At 43.7% G+C, this 19,597-nt stretch overlaps 1 protein-coding gene across 2 annotated transcripts in view; it reads left to right on the top strand.

Annotated features, from left to right (window-relative positions):
* CACNA1C (calcium voltage-gated channel subunit alpha1 C) overlaps positions 1-19,597 on the top strand; it is a 708,026-nt gene that overhangs the window by 554,061 nt on the left and 134,368 nt on the right. For both annotated transcript variants that reach the window (XM_043540183.1, XM_043540181.1), the window contains 5 exons: positions 4,345-4,371; positions 6,607-6,767; positions 7,630-7,855; positions 17,989-18,196; positions 19,045-19,165. In XM_043540183.1, the coding sequence (XP_043396118.1) occupies positions 4,345-4,371; positions 6,607-6,767; positions 7,630-7,855; positions 17,989-18,196; positions 19,045-19,165 (743 nt within the window). The remainder of the gene's footprint in view (positions 1-4,344; positions 4,372-6,606; positions 6,768-7,629; positions 7,856-17,988; positions 18,197-19,044; positions 19,166-19,597) is intronic.

Below are 19,597 nucleotides of genomic sequence, written 5' to 3'. Positions count from 1 at the left end.
GTATGGAGTCCAGTTTTGGGCCCCCCACTACAGAAAGGCTGTGGACAAATTGGACAAAATATGCCAGTAGAAGGCAACAAAAAATGGTTAGGGGGCTGGACTTATGAGGAGAGGCTGAGGGAACTGGGCTTACTTAGTCTGCAGAAGAGAAGAGTGAGGGGGGATTTGATAGCAGCCTTCAACCACCTGAAGGGGGGTTCCAAAGAGGATGGAGCTTGGCTGTTCTCAGTGGTGGCAGATGACAGAACAAGGAGCAATGGTCTCAAATTGCAGTGGGGGAGGTCTAGGCTGGATATTAGGAAACACTATTTTACTAGGAGGATGGTGAAGCCCTGCAATGAATTACCTAGGGAGGCGGTGGAATCTCCATTCTTAGAGGTTTTTAAGGCCTGGCTTGACAAAGCCCTGGCTGGGATGATTTAGTTGGGGATTGGTCCTGCTTTGAGCAGGGGGTTGAACTAGATGACCTCCTGAGGTCTCTTCCAACCCTAATCTTCTATGATTCTATGATTTTATGGAGATGCTCTGCTGTCTCTTACCACTGCTGGCCAGCAGCTGCCACTCCAGTACGATTCAGTGCCCATCCAGTCAGGTCGGGGTTGCTCTTTAGTTCTCGTGGAGTCAGAGCAATACTGTAGTGAGGGGAAAAGAAAGGAAAAATGGCATCAATCTCCAGGCACTGCTTCAGCTCACTGATTCTGTCAGGAGACTGAGTATAGTTGTCAAGTAAAGATCTTCCCATCAAGTCTCAGTGGAGTCGTGGAAGTATCTGAACCCATATTAAAGCAAGGTTAACTGTCCTTTTGTCATCAGTACTGTGTCCCAGTTTACTGGAAGCCTTTAATTAATACACAAAGGGCCAGTTACTATCATCACTTACACCTGTGCATCTCCACTGATGTTAATGGGGTTACACAAAATGTACCTGAAAGAAGAGTTTAGTTCAGTGACTGCCATAGGAATTACACAGGCAAATCTGAGAGCAGAATTCAGCTCTAACAATTTATTAAGGTGACATATTACCAGCTTTATTGCTGGATACATACCTGAAACTGACTAACCCTCCTAAAGTGTCCTGTCACCGCATGCATTTGTCCAATGAAAGGTCTAAAATAGGATCTTTGGTGGTTGTCTCTATTTCAGGCATTCCAAAGTCCTGAGTGGAAACAAGCAAGGAATTTTTCTAGGACCTTTAAATTAACCAGGAAAGAATGTTACCCTGAAAGTTTTGTTTGGCTGTTTGACCACTAATTGCACCACTAACCTGTGTCATGTGAACATGCAATCAGTGTCACAACACTAGGATTAGTGTTAAAATCTGTGAGGTCTGAACAATGCAGCTCCTTGGATATGATGAAGTTGTGTATTTCCTAGAGTTACAGTAAGTGAATTTCTGTGCTACTGATGTTCTGAGAGCTTTTAGTTGTGTCCATGGGGGTTTATAAGTTATCAGGAAGATAATTACTTGGGAGGTTATACAGTATAGTAGTAGCTGTGACCAAGGTGACAAATAATTGCATGGTTATACAGTACTGTGGTGAAATCTGTACAGTGAGAATATCTGTGCAGTATCATGATTGATATTACATGCTTGGAGACCTGTAAGGTGTTCCCAGAATTGCTATTCTGGTAGATGTACAGTTATATTGGTGCCTAAATCCTCCACAGTCTTAGTGCAATGGATTTTATTTCTGTATAACTTTCATACCAGAGTATCACACGCTTCTTCATAAATGTCTTTCTGTTTGTCTCCTATGGAATACTTGATGGTCTGATGTGTGATGGTGTTGTGTAAAGGTTTTGTCAGTAAGAATCTGGGATATAGCACCACCTGTGATTTATGCAGATTACCCTGAACTCATTAACCCTTTATACCCCATATCTGTTATATGTTACAGATTTATGGAGATACAATTTTAGAAAAGTTTTAGGGAATTAAAAAACAAACAGGGAACTATTTTGGTGTCCTTCCTTCTTTAAACTTAGATGAGTTAAACTATCATGAGTCTAACTCTGCTCTACTAAGAGAGAGCTCTAAAAACATCTAATAATGATCTAAAATAGCTTTCTTGTATTTTAAATGTCAGGATTGTAAGGTCCAATATCTGAAGACCTTCCAGAGCTAGAAGTAAAAGCTGTGTCTCATTGGAAAACTGGGAAGCTTTCTTCTCCAGTGACGTAAAGCTCCTAACATAATAGGGTTGTGAAGTATTGGTCTTAAACTCATCACTTTGTCCAGCACTAAATCTTGTTCACCCTGAACCTCAGGGGGCAGGTGCAATTTTGGAGTGGCACAAAGGGTTTGTAAGAAGGGGCCAGAATCCATAGATATAACAGCATGTTTTTGCGTGAGAAGAATGACTGTGCTTCTGAAAGGCAGGAGGCCTGTGGTAGTAAGGGTCAGTTGAGAGGAGTGTTACAGACTAGCTGGCCTACTGTACATAATGTTTCCATGTTTGTAGAATCAATCGTATTATTCAACTTATGTTTTCAGAATTCATGTTTCACCCTTGTATTCTGGCTCTAGATAAAAATATTTTCTTCCTTCCCTGACCTATATATATATATATAGCACCCCCATGGGATAAACCTTCTGCCTTAGCAGAAGGGCATCCGAAGCAGTGGGAAGATTATTAGCTAGCCTGGCGGAGTAGTGATGGCACTTTGCTGCAGCTCCTTGTGCACCAGAGATGTAATTATCACATGCATAATGAGTATAACACTTGCCATAACTTTTTGCTTACCTAAATAAAAGGTTCCTTAAATGCCACACAGCTCCCTTTTTTGTAAAGCAGGAGGGACACTTGGATTCAGCCCGTGGGGTCCCCAGAGGTCTTTAAACTTCTGTCCTTCACCTTCCATCAGTCATCTCCCCCATGACGTCTTCCTCTCTCCACCTCTCTCCCTTGTTCCCTACCATTCTCTAGGAGTGACCTCTCCTCTCATTCTCTGTGCCTCTTTCACTGTCTCTCCCTCTCCTTCTCTCTCTCTCTCTCTTACACCCTTTGACTTCTTCTTCCTTCCATCCTCTGTGACTTGTCCCTTGCTCTGAATGAGCTCTATCTCTCTCCTACTGCATGTTCACAAATTATGATTTGTTTTAGGTCATACTTTTAAACCATTCTTTAAGTCTGAACATTCATTAAATCTACATATTGTACAATCTATAGGGATGGCTTTTCAAAACAAAACTTGTTCCAAATTATAGTGTTTGGAACATCATAATATTAAGGATACCCTCTGTGGGTACCTCATTACCTCATTCACTTTTAAGCTCCCATTGTTTTTTACAGCAATGTATTACATTTAGAAGACACGTTATTTCTTCTTCTTTATAAAAATATTTTTTGTTGGGTGTTGTCTATATTCACTGCAGGCTGGTATGTGGCCTAGTGTTGCTTGCATATGACACCGCAGGAGACATGTTTTCAGTGCAGAGGATTTTTCTTTATTTGGACCATCTGCTGGTGAAATATATGTTTCTATCTCTAAAATCCCTTCCACATAAAGAAACTGACCCACTGGTGTCTGGTCTGTCAGTGACGGATTGGGAGTCTATTCTTGGCTTTGCCTGTGACTTGCTGTATGATGTTAAGTAAGTCATCTAGGTCATTAAACTTGGGTGCCTCAAATTAGACACTGAAATACATATTTAGGTTGAAAGTGGTCTGATTTTCCAGGGTGCTGAGCACCCGCAAATCCCATTGAAGCCAATGGAAACTGTGGGCACTCAGTGCCTTTGTAAATCGGGCCACTTTAATTTACATGACTACATGTGACTGTAGGCACCCAAATTTGAAGTTGTTGGTCATAACCCTTTATACCTTGGTTTCAGCAAAATGAAGATGATATTTACCACTTTGTAAAGTTCTTCGAGAGCCTCAGGTGAAAGGTGCTATATAAAGTCAAAGTGTTAATATTTATATATTAGCATACATTTATTTCATATATAAGTAAAATCCAGAGGATTGTAACTCTTCAATGACAAAAGGAAAAAGAAGAAGATGGTCACATTTGTATAAGACATTTGGTAACAGGGTTATGGTAACCCTTGGCATCAGAATGACCTCTTAGATAACAGAAGGGCTGTTTCATTGATGATGTCGGTGACAGAATCTTCAGGTTCACATGGCACCACTCTCCTTCATCTTACCAACAAGACTGTACTCTTCTTCTGCCAGGGCAACCCCCAGTGGCATGGATTGAGTTACAGTTTTCAAAGAGGAAAACAGTATGCATTGGGAATCCGTTGTGCTTATTCTTACTTCTTTCTATTGCTGTTCTCATGGAGGTCTAGAGTGTACAGTTCATTTAGAAGCACTAACAGTAACTCTTATCTTTCAGGCATCGGATCTCCAAATCTAAGTTTAGGTAAGTAAAATATAGTTGTATATTTTTCTGTCATTTGACTGGTTTTGTATCCCACCTTTTAAAATTATCTTTCACTGTCACCATGGCACATGGATAACTCTAAGCCATTCCCAATATGGATAGAATTTAATCAATCATCCACCAAAATCAGTGACCATTTTACTTAATATTAGACTGAGATAAGGCCCATGAGTCAGAGGTGACACTTATCTCAGAAGTTCACATTTTCTGGCATGTTGGCCTGAAAGCTTCCCCATTGGTAACATTGGGTCATAAAATTATAGAAGCTAGAGATAGACCAGTTAGATCATCAGCTGATATTCATTCCACTGAAAGGCCAACCTAAGTGTTTGTTTTCTACAGCATTGGGTAGTGTTCTGTTCTCTTTAGTTGTAAATGTCTCAAGAGATAGGGCTTCCATGTTAAATTAGGCTTCATCCCACCACTGGACAGAGCTGGAATATTTTACCCTTTTGTAGCAAGATCCACAGAGTTTCCCTACTGGGTGTTTGATTCTTAATAATTTATCAGCTTTTAGAAATGTGTGGAGGGCCTGGGCTGACCAGACGTATACTTCCACTGGCAGAATTTACTCCATCATGCTTATAAATATATACTTGTTCATTGTGAAAAAGGTTTCCAGTCCCTTTCCCTCTCCCGTATGTGACCCATATTGTCTTCATGGCTTTGAATTCTAAGTCCAGCAAGACTTCTAACACTAGAATGCTATAAGAAATGCTTTGGCTTCCTCCATAATTGGGACAGGAAATGCTGTTTTCTTCCTCATACATGAGATGTGAATAATAATGTAGAATTGTCATATTAACCCATGCACATACATACATGCACGTGTGAATGCACACGTACAGTACATGCATGCTGACACATGTACAAACACAGGAAAGCATAAGTATTCCTATATACATATAGGTGCACGTATAGCACAAATGCATGCACATGCACACTCATACATGCACATGCTTACACATTTTGGACTAGATGAAGGCTGGAAAACAAGACCACAGCATTAATGCTATGTGATCCTCATGCACTTATTCCTGATGATGTCAGAGTATCTCTATTACCCAAGCACTACAATAATTTTCTCACTTTTCAAAAATAACACTTCTAGATTCGCTTCCACTTGAGCGCACACAAACTACTTGTGTTTCGTAGAAAAATTCTTAGTATTTTACCTAGCTAACAAAGATTTACAGTTGCGTTCCTGATAAAATTTTGCTGTAAGATTCTTAAGCAGTGGTGGAGTATTTGCATCTGGCTTTAGTGTGTCTTGGTGCTGAACTCCGTCCTCGCCCGAGGTCACTGCTTACCACTGGACAGGGAATGAGAGAGACAGGTCTAGCCAAGGAAAGTTCCCATTCCACTTTGTCATGTAATACATATATAATAAAAACTATTAGATGTATTATACAGTGCCAAGAGTTGCCTGGAAACTGGTTGCTAAGCAAGTTAAATTCTGAAGAGTAGGAGGTGTATAATTAGCTTTAAATACCTTCTGTGGTTAGTAATTACCCTCAGAAATCAGTGTGACACTCATGAGGGGCTATGTTCATGGAAGGCATAATTTAAAGGGGTACTGTTTATTAGCAAATGGCATCCTTATCAACAGGCACAGGGGAAGATCTTGAGGTCCCCCAGGGATCTCAAAGAAAATAGACTTTTGTGACATTGTTTTCAGTACAGAGCTGGCTGTCTTGTTGGGCCTCATACTGATAGGTGCTGAGCACTTGAAATTCCCATTCTTTGCTGAGATTCACAGGCAGACGGCACCTCTCTGGGGGCCTCGATTCCAGGCCCATTGTAGGCAACGAAAGACTTTCAGTTGACTTCAGTGGGCACTGAATCTGACCCATGACCAGGCCCACAGTTATTCAATAAAGAAAAGCTTACTATTTCTGTGGAAAACAAGAAATCTCTAGAGGCCTTTTCTTTCTGGTCAGCACATGTCTCCTCTCACCAAGTCATACTGGCTCAAAGGGCTCGTCCACCCGAGAATCTTAGTACTTTGTTTAGAACCGTGTTTTGTTCAGATGGTTGTGGTCACCCTGAGCAGTAGTGGAGACTCTCTCCCAGCATGGATTTAAAAGCCTTTCACTGTCATCACTTCAGACTCCATAATTCACCTGAATGAAAGCTGGAGGTCTTAACTGAGGGATTTGCAATGGCTTACACATCCCCATTTTTTCATCCCTTTTTTCTTTCTCCCGTTTCAAGCCGCTACTGGCGCCGGTGGAACAGGTTCTGCAGGAGGAAGTGCCGAGCCGCTGTCAAGTCCAATATTTTCTACTGGCTGGTGATCTTCCTTGTGTTTCTCAACACCCTTACCATTGCCTCTGAACATTACAACCAGCCAGACTGGCTCACAGAGGTCCAAGGTAAGATGAGGCAGGTGGTTTTGCTTGCTGTCCTTGTAACCGTTAAGGGATAAACAAACTTACAGGGAAGGAGAAAGAGAAAGAAAGAGTTAGAGGTCTGATGACCCAGTATTTGAAATCCCAGCCTTGAACTACAAGCAAATACAAATACAATCCTCTATTTGCAGAGGATGTTAGACAGTATCTCAAATACATGATTGCATTATGAGAGGCCTCAGAGAACGCTGTTAGTACCCAGCTGTCTATCAGCTAGAGTGTTCCTTTAGATCCAGTTGAGGTCACATAGCTGGAGCTTACTTCTGTCTGTGTGTGCAGCACTTGGGCTGCCAGTTTAAGAGTAGATTCTCGGGGTTGTGAGTTCCCCAGTTTGTCACTCGAATGGCATTTATGATACATTCTGGTTACAAAGGAGATGAGGAGGAAGGAATGATTTATGAAGTTCCCCTTAGTCTAAGAAATAAACAGCTGAATCCTCAGTGGAAATGAGAGCAGCTGAAAGGCTGAATTAAACAACAGCAGATAACACGGCAGCCAATAGTTGTAACCTGTACATCGGAAGATGACAAGTGTGACAGGAGGTTGTGCATTGGAAAGCACAGTTCCTGTCAAGGAGGTTATACAGCTGTATAATACATGCGTGTGGGAAGTGTTGTGATTGAAACCAGGGCTTCTATGCAAAACATTTTCATGTATGGATTGTCAGCACATAGGCCCACTTCCTTGGCTGCATGCTGAGCCGAGTCCTCTCTCTTTTCACTCTGACCTCGCTGTTTGCTGGTAGTAGTTGGTGGGATTTTTGGTGGTGGTGGTGGTGGTTTTGGGTGAAATTATAATAATTATTCTTTATCCGTTTTTTCATGAGACACTGCCAATAAGGTGCTGCTAGCTCTTTTCACGGCAGAGATGCTGCTGAAGATGTACAGCTTAGGTCTCCAGGCCTACTTTGTATCTCTCTTCAACCGCTTTGACTGCTTTATTGTTTGTGGAGGAATCCTGGAGACCATCCTGGTGGAGACCAAGATCATGTCACCGCTGGGCATCTCGGTGTTGAGATGCGTCCGCCTCCTGAGAATATTTAAAATCACAAGGTACTTCTGTTTTCCATGGAGGCCAACTTTGGGGATGAGGCAGGGACAGGCCTAGGAGCACTAGCATCATGGACAAATATGGTACTTGATATCTGCTCCACACACACATGTATCCAAATCACTGATCTCCTTGCAGCTTCATTCCTTCCACTATCCTACCTACTTCTTCTTCTTCCTCCAAAGAGCATCCCAGTTTCTGCTCATTCATCTGTGGTGTGTACCTTTGGCAGTACAGTGGTTTCTGCAGGGCAGCTGAGAACTAAAGGCACCTTTCTGGGGGGATGGGAGAAGGGAAGGGAGCAAGAAACAGCTGAGCAGAAACTCCATAACCAAAGTGGAGCAGTTTGAGATTGGCCAGTTGGTAGGGGATTTAGGATGCCTATGTGCCTTATGCCAGAGTAAGGATGTCCTTGGGATTGGGACATCAGCTCTTTCATAGGGAAAAAATGGGAGAAGTCAGAGTGAGGGGATCACTGAGAATTGGTCCCCTTTCTGTACAGATTGGGGAGCTGTAAAGATTGGAGGCGTGTCCATAGGCCCTGACTTCGTGGGTGCTCCGGGGCTGGAAGCACCTATGGGGAAAAAATGGTGGGTGCTGAGCACCCTCCAGCAGCCCACCCCCCCCCCCCAGTCAATGCCTCCCCCTCACCACCCCCAGCACCTCCCACTCACAGACGGCTCTGCCAATCCGCGCCTCCCCCTGCCTCCCAGCACCTCCCACCTGATGCGGTCAGCTGTTCCACGGTGTGCAGGAGGCACTGGGGGGAGGAGGTGGAATGGGGGCGGGAAGAGGCAGGGTGGGGTTGGGGGAAGGGGTGGAAAAGGGGCGGGACCCAGGGAAGAGCAGGGGTCAAGCATCCCCCAGGAACCAAAAAGTCAGCACCTATGGGTGCATCACTTGAAGAAATGGGAAACCATCCTTCTGGGTGATTAGCAAGTCTGGTTGGAAGCACTTTAAACTAAGCTGGTTAATATATTAAAATATGGGAAGATGTTATCCACCAAGCTTGGTCTTTTAAGGGTCCCTGTCAAATCAAAAAGAAATTGGCACGTTCCCTTTTTTTTTGCTGCTTTATGGTGACTCAAGGAGGCCTGAAAGGCTGCGTTAAATGGGAAAAAACTTGATCGAGAAACCCATTGCCAACCCCAGCAGCCACAACAATGGGCAGACGAGGGAGCGGACCCTGGCGGCTTCCTCCCCCACAAGTCCCTATGGGGAGAAGCATGGTGTCAGCCCTAGCAGCAACATAGAGAGGACTCTGCCCACTTCCTCCTCCCATTCCAGTTCCTCCCTCAGAGGAGGGGAGCCCCACACTGGCAGCAGCAAAGAGACCTTCTTCAAGCTCTTTTTTTTTTTCATTCCCTTCTTTCTCTCTCTCCCTCTCCACAGAGGCACAGTGCCTCCTAGTCAGTGATTCTGTTCCCTCCTGTAATCAGTACTGCAAAACACAAACCTGATTTAGCCAGCTTGAGGTGAAGTCACAGGAAATGTCAGCTTCTGACTCATCCCGATTTAGTATCTCCATACAAATTCATGTAAGTGGTCACTTGATGGAGAAAGGGGTCTGGGGCTCACCCATATGGGCTTCCAGTTAGCACTTTGTAAAAGCTTCAGTTGTGGGGGTGAAGCCATGGGTTTTCCTGCAGACTCGGGTATGAAAATGGCCCTACAATCATTTTAAACTTCCAGAAGGAGAGCTCTGTGAAAACTGAGATAAAAACACAGAGCACAGGAAAAGCAAGACCAGATCTGGAAGGCGTTCAAGATGGCAGAGCTGTGCTGCAGACAAAAACAACTGACTTGGATGCCAGATTAGTATAAGGTTTTACCCTGAATTTAACTGCCATTATAGAATCCAAAAAATGAAAAACACCTATGAAGTTTCTATGGTTCAGCTTTCTGCCAAGGGTGGATGGCTTTCAAGGTCAGATGTCAAGGGCTGAAAAGAGATTTACAGCCAAAGAGACAGTTTAGACATTGGCCAAGGCAAGGCTGTGACTATTCGAAAGGAAGGTGGCCTATTTAGAAGTCAGCTGAAGATACAGGGAATAGGAATTAGCAAAAATAAACTATTAGATTCAGCCTCCTGGGAGGAATGAAGAGCCCAGATCTGCAGTTTGTCTTCTTTCTGGATCCCTGGGACTAAAGGCAAAGGGTGTTAAAATTTAATTAGATATGGCTCATCGAGCTCTGGGCCGAGTTTCTAAGGAAGGTGTCTGTCCCAGGCCTAAGTTAATAGGATGCAGGAAGGCCATCCTACCAGTAGGTTTTACGGAAAAAGAAGTAACACATGATGAAGAGGAAGAGTTGTTTGTTCAGGACTCTTCTCCGCTCCTGCAGAGAGAGAGAGAGAGAACAGTTTACAATCCTGCTAGGAGAATTCTCTGTGAAAAGGGGCATAGATGTGGAACCTTTTGCCTAGAAATCCAGAGAGTGTTTAAGGGAACTGAGACCCTTACATCTGGAAATTAGAAAGAAACACTGAATCATAGAATATCAGGGTTGGAAGGGACCTCAGGAGGTCATCTAGTTTAACCCCCTGCTCAAAGCAGGACCAATCCCCAACTAAATCATCCCAGCCAGGGCTTTGTCAACCCTGACCTTGAAAACCTCTAAGAATGGAGATTCCACCACCTCCCTGGGAAACCCATTCCAATCCTTCACCACTCTCCTAGTGAAAAAGTTTTTTCCTAATATCTAACCTAAACCTCCCACACCGCAACTTGACACCATTACTCCTTGTTCTGTCATCTGCTACCACTGAGAACAGTCTAGATCCATCCTCTTGGGAACCCCCTTTCAGGTAGTTGAAAGCAGCTGTCAAATCCCACCTCATTCTTCTCTTCTGCAGACTAAATAATCCCTGTAGCTCTCCTCATAAGTCATGTGCTCCAGCCCCCTAATCATTTTTGTTGCCCTCCGCTGGACTCTTTCCAATTTGTTCACAGCCTTTCTGTAGTGGGGAGCCCAAAACTGGACTCCATACTCTAGATGTGGCCTCACCAGTGTTGAATAGAGGGGAATGATCAATTCCCTTGATCTGCTGGCAGTGCTCCTATTAATGCAGCCCAATGTGTTGTTAGCCTTCTTGGCAACAAGGGCACACTGTTGACTCATATCCAGCTTCTCGTCCACTGTAATCCCCAGGTCCTTTTCTGTCGAACTGCAGCTTAGCCAGTTGGTCCCCCACCCGTAGCAGTACATGGGATTCTTCCGTCCTAAGTGCAGGACTCTGCACTTGTCTTTGTTTAACCTCATCAGGTTTCTTTTGGCCCAATCCTCTAATTTGTCTAGGTCCCTCTGTATCCTATCCCTACCCTCCAGCGTATCTACCACTCCTCCCAGTTTAGTGTCATCTGCAAACTTGCTGAGGGTGCAATCCACACCATCCTCCAGATAATTAATGAAGATATTGAACAAAACCAGTGCCAGGACCAACCCGTGGGGCACTCCGCTTAATACTGGCTGCCAACTAGACATGGAGCCATTGATCTCTACCTGTTGAGCCCGACGATCTAGCCAGCTTTCTATCCACCTTATAGTCCATTCATCCAGCCCATACTTCTTTAACTTGCTGGCAAGAATACTGTGGGAGACCATATCAAAAGCTTTGCTAAAGTCAAGGAATAACACATCCACTGCTTTCCCCTCATCCACAGAGCCAGTTATCTCGTCATAGAAGGCAGTCAGTGTAGTCAGGCATGACTTGCCCTGGGTGAATCCATTCTGACTGTTCCTGATCACTTTCCTCTCCTCTAAGTGCTTCAGAATTGATTCCTTGAGGACCTGCTCCATGATTTTTCAAGGGACTGAGGTGAGGCTGACTGGCCTGTAGTTCCCCAGATCCTGCTTCTTCCCTTTTTTAAAGATGGGCACTACATTAGCCTTTTTCCAGTCTTCCGGGACCTCCCCCGATCGCCACGAGTTTTCAGAGATAATGGCCAATGGCTCTGCAATCACATCCACCAACTCCTTTATCACCCTCAGATGCAGCACATCTGGTCCCATGGTCTTGTGCTCGTCCAGCTTTTCTAAATAGTCCCTAACCACTTCTTTCTCCACAGAGGGCTGGTCACCTCCTCCCCATGCTGTGCTGCCCAGTGCAGCAGTCTGGGAGCTGACCTTGTTCGTGAAGACAGATGCAAAAAAAGCATTGAGTACATTAGCTTTTTCCACACCCTCTGTCACTAGGTTGCCTCCCTCATTCAGTAAGGGGCTCACACTTTCCTTGGCTTTCTTCTTGTTGCTAACATACCTGAAGAAACCCTTCTTGTTATTCTTAACATCTCTTGCTAGCTGCAACTCCAAGTGTGATTTGGCCTTCCTGATTTCACTCCTGCATGCCTGAACAATATTTTTATACTCCTCCCTGGTCATTTGTCCAATCTTCCACTTCTTGTAAGCTTCTTTTTTGTGTTTAAGATCAACAAGGATTTCACTGTTAAGCCAAGCTGGTCACCTGCCATGTTTACTATTCTTTCTACACATCGGGATGGTTTGTTCCTGCAACCTCAATAAGGATTCTTTAAAATACAGCCAGCTCTCCTGGACTCCTTTCCCCTTCATGTTATTCTCCCAGGGGATCCTGCCCATCAGTTCCCTGAGGGAGTCAAAGTGCACTTTTCTGAAGTCCAGGGTCCGTATTCTGCTGCTCTCCTTTCTACCTTGTGTCAGGATCCTAAACTCGACCATCTCATGGTCACTGCCTCCCAGGTTCCCACCCACTTTTGCTTCCCCTACTAATTCTTCTTGGTTTGTGAGCAGCAGGTCAAGAAGAGCTCTGCCCATAGTTGGTTCCTCCAGCACTTGCACCAGAAAATTATCCCCTACACTTTCCAAAAACTTCCTGGATTGAAATATGCCAAGACCCTGCTTCTTGTGAGTGTTCTTTCTAGTACAGCTGCCAGTTTTCGCATTCTTCACTCAGCTCTAAACACAGTGATGATTTAGTGTCATTACCATTATAGACACTGGTGGAATAAGCCACATGCATGGAATGATAATAAAGTAAGATACCATCCCAGAAAGGGCAGAAGAGCAGAAAAGATGACAGTGTAATGCTTTATGTCAAATATATATTTCTGACTGACATGCAGACATATGGGACATAGAAATAGTGATAATCAAGAAGATAAAAGGAGGCACAAATCATGGAAAATATGACGGCAAAGATATATCTTAGACAAATTAATCTTCATATATTTATGTGAATTTTCCATGATAAGTATCAAGTGTAGACAAACTCTCAGTGCATCAAAAATGTGTACATATATGAAAAGCATGACTACTACTCCATAATATCATAGAGCAAATAAAAACACAGATGAATGAATATCCCATAGTTTTGGGAACCACTGTTAGAATTTCAAGAGCAAACATTACTTGGAAGATTATAAATAATCATCAGAATTATTTCATGAAATAAATTAAGAAGCAGCAGTATAATCTATTTGTTTTGTCCTCTCTAATTTTTACAGTGTTGTGCAGAATATCTTCCTGTGCTGAGAGAAGTCAAATGACTGTCTCTTCATGAGCTAATCTAGACGGCTTAAAAAAACCCTATATTTATTCCTTTATATAAACTGAAAAGTAATCCATTTATTCCTAACTATAAACTTAGATTCATATTTTAAAGCTAAGTCCTGCCACTGGATGTCCATGGTTGTTTTTCTGTTAAGTCAGTGGGGGTTCTTATACCTCCAAGGAGGTGTCTGTGTTGGGTGAACAATGTTGGAAACACTATGTAAACAGCCCACCATCATTACCACCATTTTAAGAACAGTATCTTTGAGACTGCAGGTATCACAAAAGCCATAGTGGAAGGTGTATAAAGACAGGGAAGAAGAATCTTAGGACTTTTAGAGCACAATACTGGGAATCCGGACTCCTGATTTTAGTCCAAGCTCTTCAGTGGATTCTGTGTGTGGTCTTGGGCAAGCCACTTCTCTGTGCCTTAATTCCTCCAGTTGAAAACCGGGCATAATAACAGTACTGGCCTACCTCACAGGGGTTTTGCGAGGCTTAGTTCATTAATATCTATAAACTGCTTTGAGATCCTCAAGTGGGAGATGCTATAGAAGTACAAACTGTCACAATTAATTTCTTAGTCCTGATAGTGAGAGCAACAATGGTTTTCACCTTTACAGCTCAGTTTCTGCTGCTTGTTGCTGAAAGGAATTCAAATATCTGTATGTATGACATTGCCATGAAAATGATTGTGATGTCACAGGAATAGGTTTTTTTGTTTTTTGTTTGTTTTTTTTTTTGTTTTTTTTTTTTTTGCTGTATGATGATAGAAGAAGAGAAAATGGGGGATGAGGGCCCTTTTACAAAATCCATTGCAATATGTTTGAACACTCCAGGCCAAATTTGTTCCTGGGTGACTCCACTGAGCTAGTTGAGTTACTCCAAGGATGGCTTTGATCCTCATGGTTTGGGTTTGTTCCTGAACCAGCAAAAGTCAAGCTATAAGGGGTTACTCTGGATGTACATGAGGGAAAAGGTTGAGTTTAGGTCAGGTTTAGCTGGCACACAATAGCTAAGTCTGATTTAAACTTGAGCCCTGCTCCTGGTCAAGACAAACCCTCACTATGCAAACCTGTTTTCTGAATGGCTGGTTTAGTTTTGTGCTGATGTCATACTTGGGATTAAATCCTCACAGGAGTGCAGGTAAGACATCACTATCATCTCAGTTAATTACTTTGGAGTTTTAATGTCCCATAAGAAAATGAATCTGGAGTGCTGACACAGCTATAAGAATTATAAAGAAATGTTGACCAGATAAATGGCTAAGCAGTTGGGCCCGGGTCCAGCAATGCATTTAAGCACCTGTGTAATTTTAAGCCAGTCAATGAGACTATTCACATGCTTTAAGTTACACATGCATTGGGGGCTTTGCTGTATTGAGAACTAAAGGAGTTGTGCCTTAGCTAAAATTATCCGAACTGGAGGAGTTTGATGTGCAGGGAGATACTCTGGAACTGCTTAATCTCTGGTGTAACTCCACTGAAGTTAATGGAGTTACACTAGGGGTGACTTTGGCCTCTTTTTATTTAATTTGCTCTTCTTCCCAAAGCGTAAAAGTATGTGAGCTGTAAGTGTGAACAGAGATGGGAAGAGCTGTTAATTGCGCATCCACTGAGGAAGTTTGGTGATGTTGAGCCCACAGCTTCAGTAGATTTACCTTACTACTTCAGGTTTGCATTGCCCATCTTTCGAATTTCAGTTAAACTTTAAAACAGCCTGGCCTCCTTGAGATGAGCTGGTTGCTAAACTTCAGAGGAAAGATCCACATCCCCCTCCAGACCTGGCCACCAAGCTTTCCCTCTACCATGAAAAAGGGAAAGCAGCTCCTTTTGCCTTGTTTTCTTAGAACACTTGGTTAATGGCATCTGATTCCGTTCTGTTTGATGTAATGATAGGGAAGGCACCGTGTTCATTTGGGGTGAAAGTCATTCCTATGCAGAGGGCCAACACAAGGTCTGTGCACCATTTAAATGCCACTTAAACCCTATGATAAGTGGTTAATGGGACTTGAGTGGTGTACAGGCTTTGTGCTGGCCCTCTACATAGGTGTCAGTTTCACGGTTAGTGATCATATGTGAAATTTACTAAAGTATAGAGTTTAGAGATTAAAAACAACTGTTAGCTCACCTTCTTCCTTGACTAATGTAGAAATAGAAAATATCACCTGCTCTCTTGGAATGTTTATGTGAAACAAGTGATAGCTGGATACTGGAAGAACCTCCCTGTTAGTGCCTTTTAGGTGTAATTCAGAGGTGCGTGAGGTTTTCACCATATGACTCCAGTTGGATTCAATGGGGTTAAACCAGAGATTAATATGTTCTTACGTCCCAGTCTACCTAAGGTACTTACATGCCCCCTGCCCCCTGCTACCATAATATCTTGGTTGCCTCAGAGTCTTTATTGTATTTATCCCATAATGCCCCTCTGAGGTAGGGAAGTGCTGTTATGCCCATTTTACAGAAAAGGAACTGAGGCAGAGACACTAAGTAGCTTGCCCAAGGTTACACTGAAAGTCTGCAGTAGAGCAGCCAATTGAACCCAGGACTGTCAATTCCTAGCCGAGTGCCCTGGACCATCAACCAAGATGGTAGGCATCTGAGTACAGATTGTTGGCATTTGTGTGGTTCAAACCTTTTTTTAATGCTTTAAAGCTGAGGGGAGGGGCTAATGAATGTAATATTTCTCTGTTTGTGTGTGGTTAGAATTAGCATTCCAACAACACAGAACTGTTCTGCTGTGCCCTCCTACAGTTAGAGAAGCTCAAATGAAAGCTCATCCAAGGGATGCACAGTGACCTAAAAATCTAAAGAGTCATGCTCAGAGAATGTTCTAGGCCACTCACATGGGAATTAATGCTCTTCTGATGCCACATGCATATGCAGAAGGAATGGACTCCCTCATCATAAGACAGGAGATATAGAGCTGCTAATGCCTGCTCCCCTTCCATCTATCCCTATGTAGAAGATACGACTGGAAATTCAGAACGAGACTTGAGTCCACAGTAGCTTCTGTGGAATGGACAGTATTGGCCAGTGTTGAACTTCTGGGTGAAAAGATGCAGAGGGGGAGTCACTTATTAGTAGAGTAACAAGGGATGAAGGATCTGCAGATGGAAGGCAAATTGACAGATCATGACTGGACGCTATGGAGGATGTGCAACTTGTTGAGACCCAACTGTGTGTGTGATTAGAGGGAGTGATTAAAGGATAACAGGTTTCAGGTCAGCTCTGCTGTCAGACCCATAACTGGTGCTGTGGGGGTGACACTGGTATTGGAAAAGGGGCCACCGCAGAGCTTGAAGTGGAGTGGGAGGTGTCCAGCAGCCAAGAGGGCAGCATGGAAGCTGCTTCAGAGCTGACACTCTGTGTCCCATAATGCAGCCTGTTTTCACACCGGTGCCGTTCTGTAGTTTGGTGCAGAGGGAATGCAAAGTACAGCCACAGCCTGTCTTCTCCCTGTTCCCTTTGGAGCACTGTGAGACCCCAGGCAGTTGGGATGCTCTCCTGAATGGGCACACAATGAGACGGCACTTTGCAACATTCTCACTCTGACCCCATCACTGATATATGAATACAGTTGGGGAGGAGAGTTACCAATCCTATCGATTTAACACTAGTTGTTTTAATAGCTGCAGTCAACATTGTATATCATTATATAAAAGGGTTTGGAACATAGACTGTCACAAACAGTTTATTCTTCTGTCAGTAACTGCAGTAAGTGGGCTTCATCTTAGTAATGTCCATGAAATGTATGCCAGTCTCAAAACCTTTAAAAAATGTCCTGTTGATTTTTAACATCGGGATCCAACTGGCACCAAGGTACCAGGCTGATACTAGAAAATGTCAAGCTGGAACTAGTTAGGAGCATTTTAAAGATGTATTGAGGCAATGTAATGAGTTTCATGCATAAAGAACAGTGTAGTTTGCAGAAGCGAAAAGGAAAGGGATTGCTGAGGGCCTGAATATGATATCACACCGATGCATGTCCGAAGTATCTCCACTGAGGGCAATGGAGTTACACCATTGAAAACCGGTGTGAGAGGAGGAGACGGCCCTGAGTATCTACCCCAGTCTTCCAAACACCAGAAAGCTCAGCGGCCTCCATCCAAGATTGAGCATATGCGCACACACATGCATACACCAGATTTTGGACAAGTCTGTATTTGCATCCAAATAGTTTCCCCATCTGTTCTTGTCCATTATTACAGAGCCACTCTCTGGAGTCAGGTATTCTGGCTGCTGTACCAGCTGTGAGTGTTGTAATGAGGTTGGTTAGAATGTAACTCACTGAAGCAGCAAGAACTAATCACTGTATATTGATGAGAGATTTGCAGCGCCTTAGTCTGAGAGCACTGCAGTAATCTTCTGTCTGTGTGTGTGGCAGGGGGCGGGGGGGAATTGTGTATGTACACGTGTGGTAGTAAAATTACTCATTTACTGCAGCAGGTCTCATTATCTCAGGGAAGCACATGGATGATTCACTGCTTAACAGGGTGTTTGGAAATGCTTGTTTATATGCAGTAGGCAGCCTGAAACAATATCTGATGCAGTCCGTGAGCACCTGCCCTGGGAAAGGAATCTTAACTGCCTCTCTTTGGCTCCCTTAGGTATTGGAACTCCTTGAGTAACCTAGTGGCTTCACTGCTGAACTCAGTCCGCTCCATCGCTTCCCTTTTGCTGCTTCTCTTCCTCTTCATCATCATCTTCTCGCTCCTGGGAATGCAGCTCTTTGGGGGCAAGTTTAACTTTGATGAGATGCAAACCAGGAGGAGCACGTTCGATAACTTCCCCCAGTCCCTCCTCACTGTGTTTCAGGTACGGGTCACAACAGTTCCAGCAAGGAATTGACAGTCTGCTCGTGTGTGTCCCCTGTTGGGGTAAGATGGTCCTGGCTCATTCCTGTGCAGACTGGTATTCAGTGAGACTGGAAATTAAATTAGTCTGCTGCAGAAGGTGATCAATGACAGCAAGTTCTGCAGCTGCTGAGACGGTGGCCAAGGTTAGGAGCTGAGCTGAATTCCCAGGCTATAGCAGAGGACAAGCTTCGTGTGCCTAACTTGGTGGGGCCAGAGGATAGGCACTGCCCTGACAAAGGCTAGCAAATTGCTGGGTAGCCCTGCATTAGTTCTCTGCCCTAGTGAAGTACTGCTGGGTCTGAGAGGAAGAGATTCAAGAAAACCAGAATGGGAATCTAGTATCTGTATTCTGAGTACAGCTTTGCAAGTGTTCATATAAGAGCAGATATACAGCTAGCTTGTGTCCATGGTGAGGGGAAGTGAAAATCACCTGCTATACAGAGGTATACATAGCGGTGACTTACTCCGCTGTGCTGCATTCCTGTGCTGAGCGTTCTGTTCCCGCACTCAGTTCAGCAGTCTGTGTGATGCAGACAGCCACACCATGGCATCAGATGGAAATGGCCACGAAACCTGAACAGAGCTGGCTTGGATATCTGCCTGGCTTTAGCGGTCAGCCCTCATGGAGACATCTGGACATTCAGAGCACAGGCCCTCTCAGCTCCTTTTTGTTGGATACATCCACCAGTCCGAGTACCCCAGGGAGTTTCTCTAGGAGAGGGTGGGGTTTCTTTGTTATCATGGGGTTTTCGGGTTTGCTGTGTGGTCTAACACTGTGTCCCTTATTGGCGGGAATGTGTCATTTAGATCCTGACTGGGGAGGACTGGAATTCGGTGATGTATGATGGGATCATGGCTTATGGCGGCCCCTCTTTTCCAGGAATGTTGGTCTGTATTTACTTCATCATCCTCTTCATCTGCGGAAACTGTATCCTTTGATGCGACCTTTTCTCCACGCAGGGCTGCATTTAAAACCAAGTTTTACTACCTTATTGTGTCAGGGGAATATGAATTTCATGAGTGTCACCTTTATGGTTTACCTGGGTCTGCATTTTGGCTTCTGACAGCTAAAAATCAATGCCATCTAATGAATTTTAACTGATACTAAGACTTTAAAATATAACAGTTGTCAGAGGAGGATAAGGCCGAGCCACTATGCCAAATATCATTTTGGTTTAATTCCGTCATCCTTTTGTTCACCGGACCTTAGTCCCTACCTTGTCCAGAAACTAATCTATGTACCTCCTTACTGAATTTGCAGTGTATTTTTTGCTTTAATTTATTCCATTATTATTTTTATACACTCCATGTAGAACAAATATATATATAGTTTATAGTATACGGTATACAAATGCTATAA

This window comes from Chelonia mydas, chromosome 1 (genome assembly GCF_015237465.2).
Source record: "Chelonia mydas isolate rCheMyd1 chromosome 1, rCheMyd1.pri.v2, whole genome shotgun sequence".
Lineage (NCBI taxonomy): Eukaryota > Metazoa > Chordata > Testudines > Cheloniidae > Chelonia > Chelonia mydas.
Note: the sequence above shows the minus strand (reverse complement) of the source record. Positions and strands in the feature narration are given on the sequence as shown.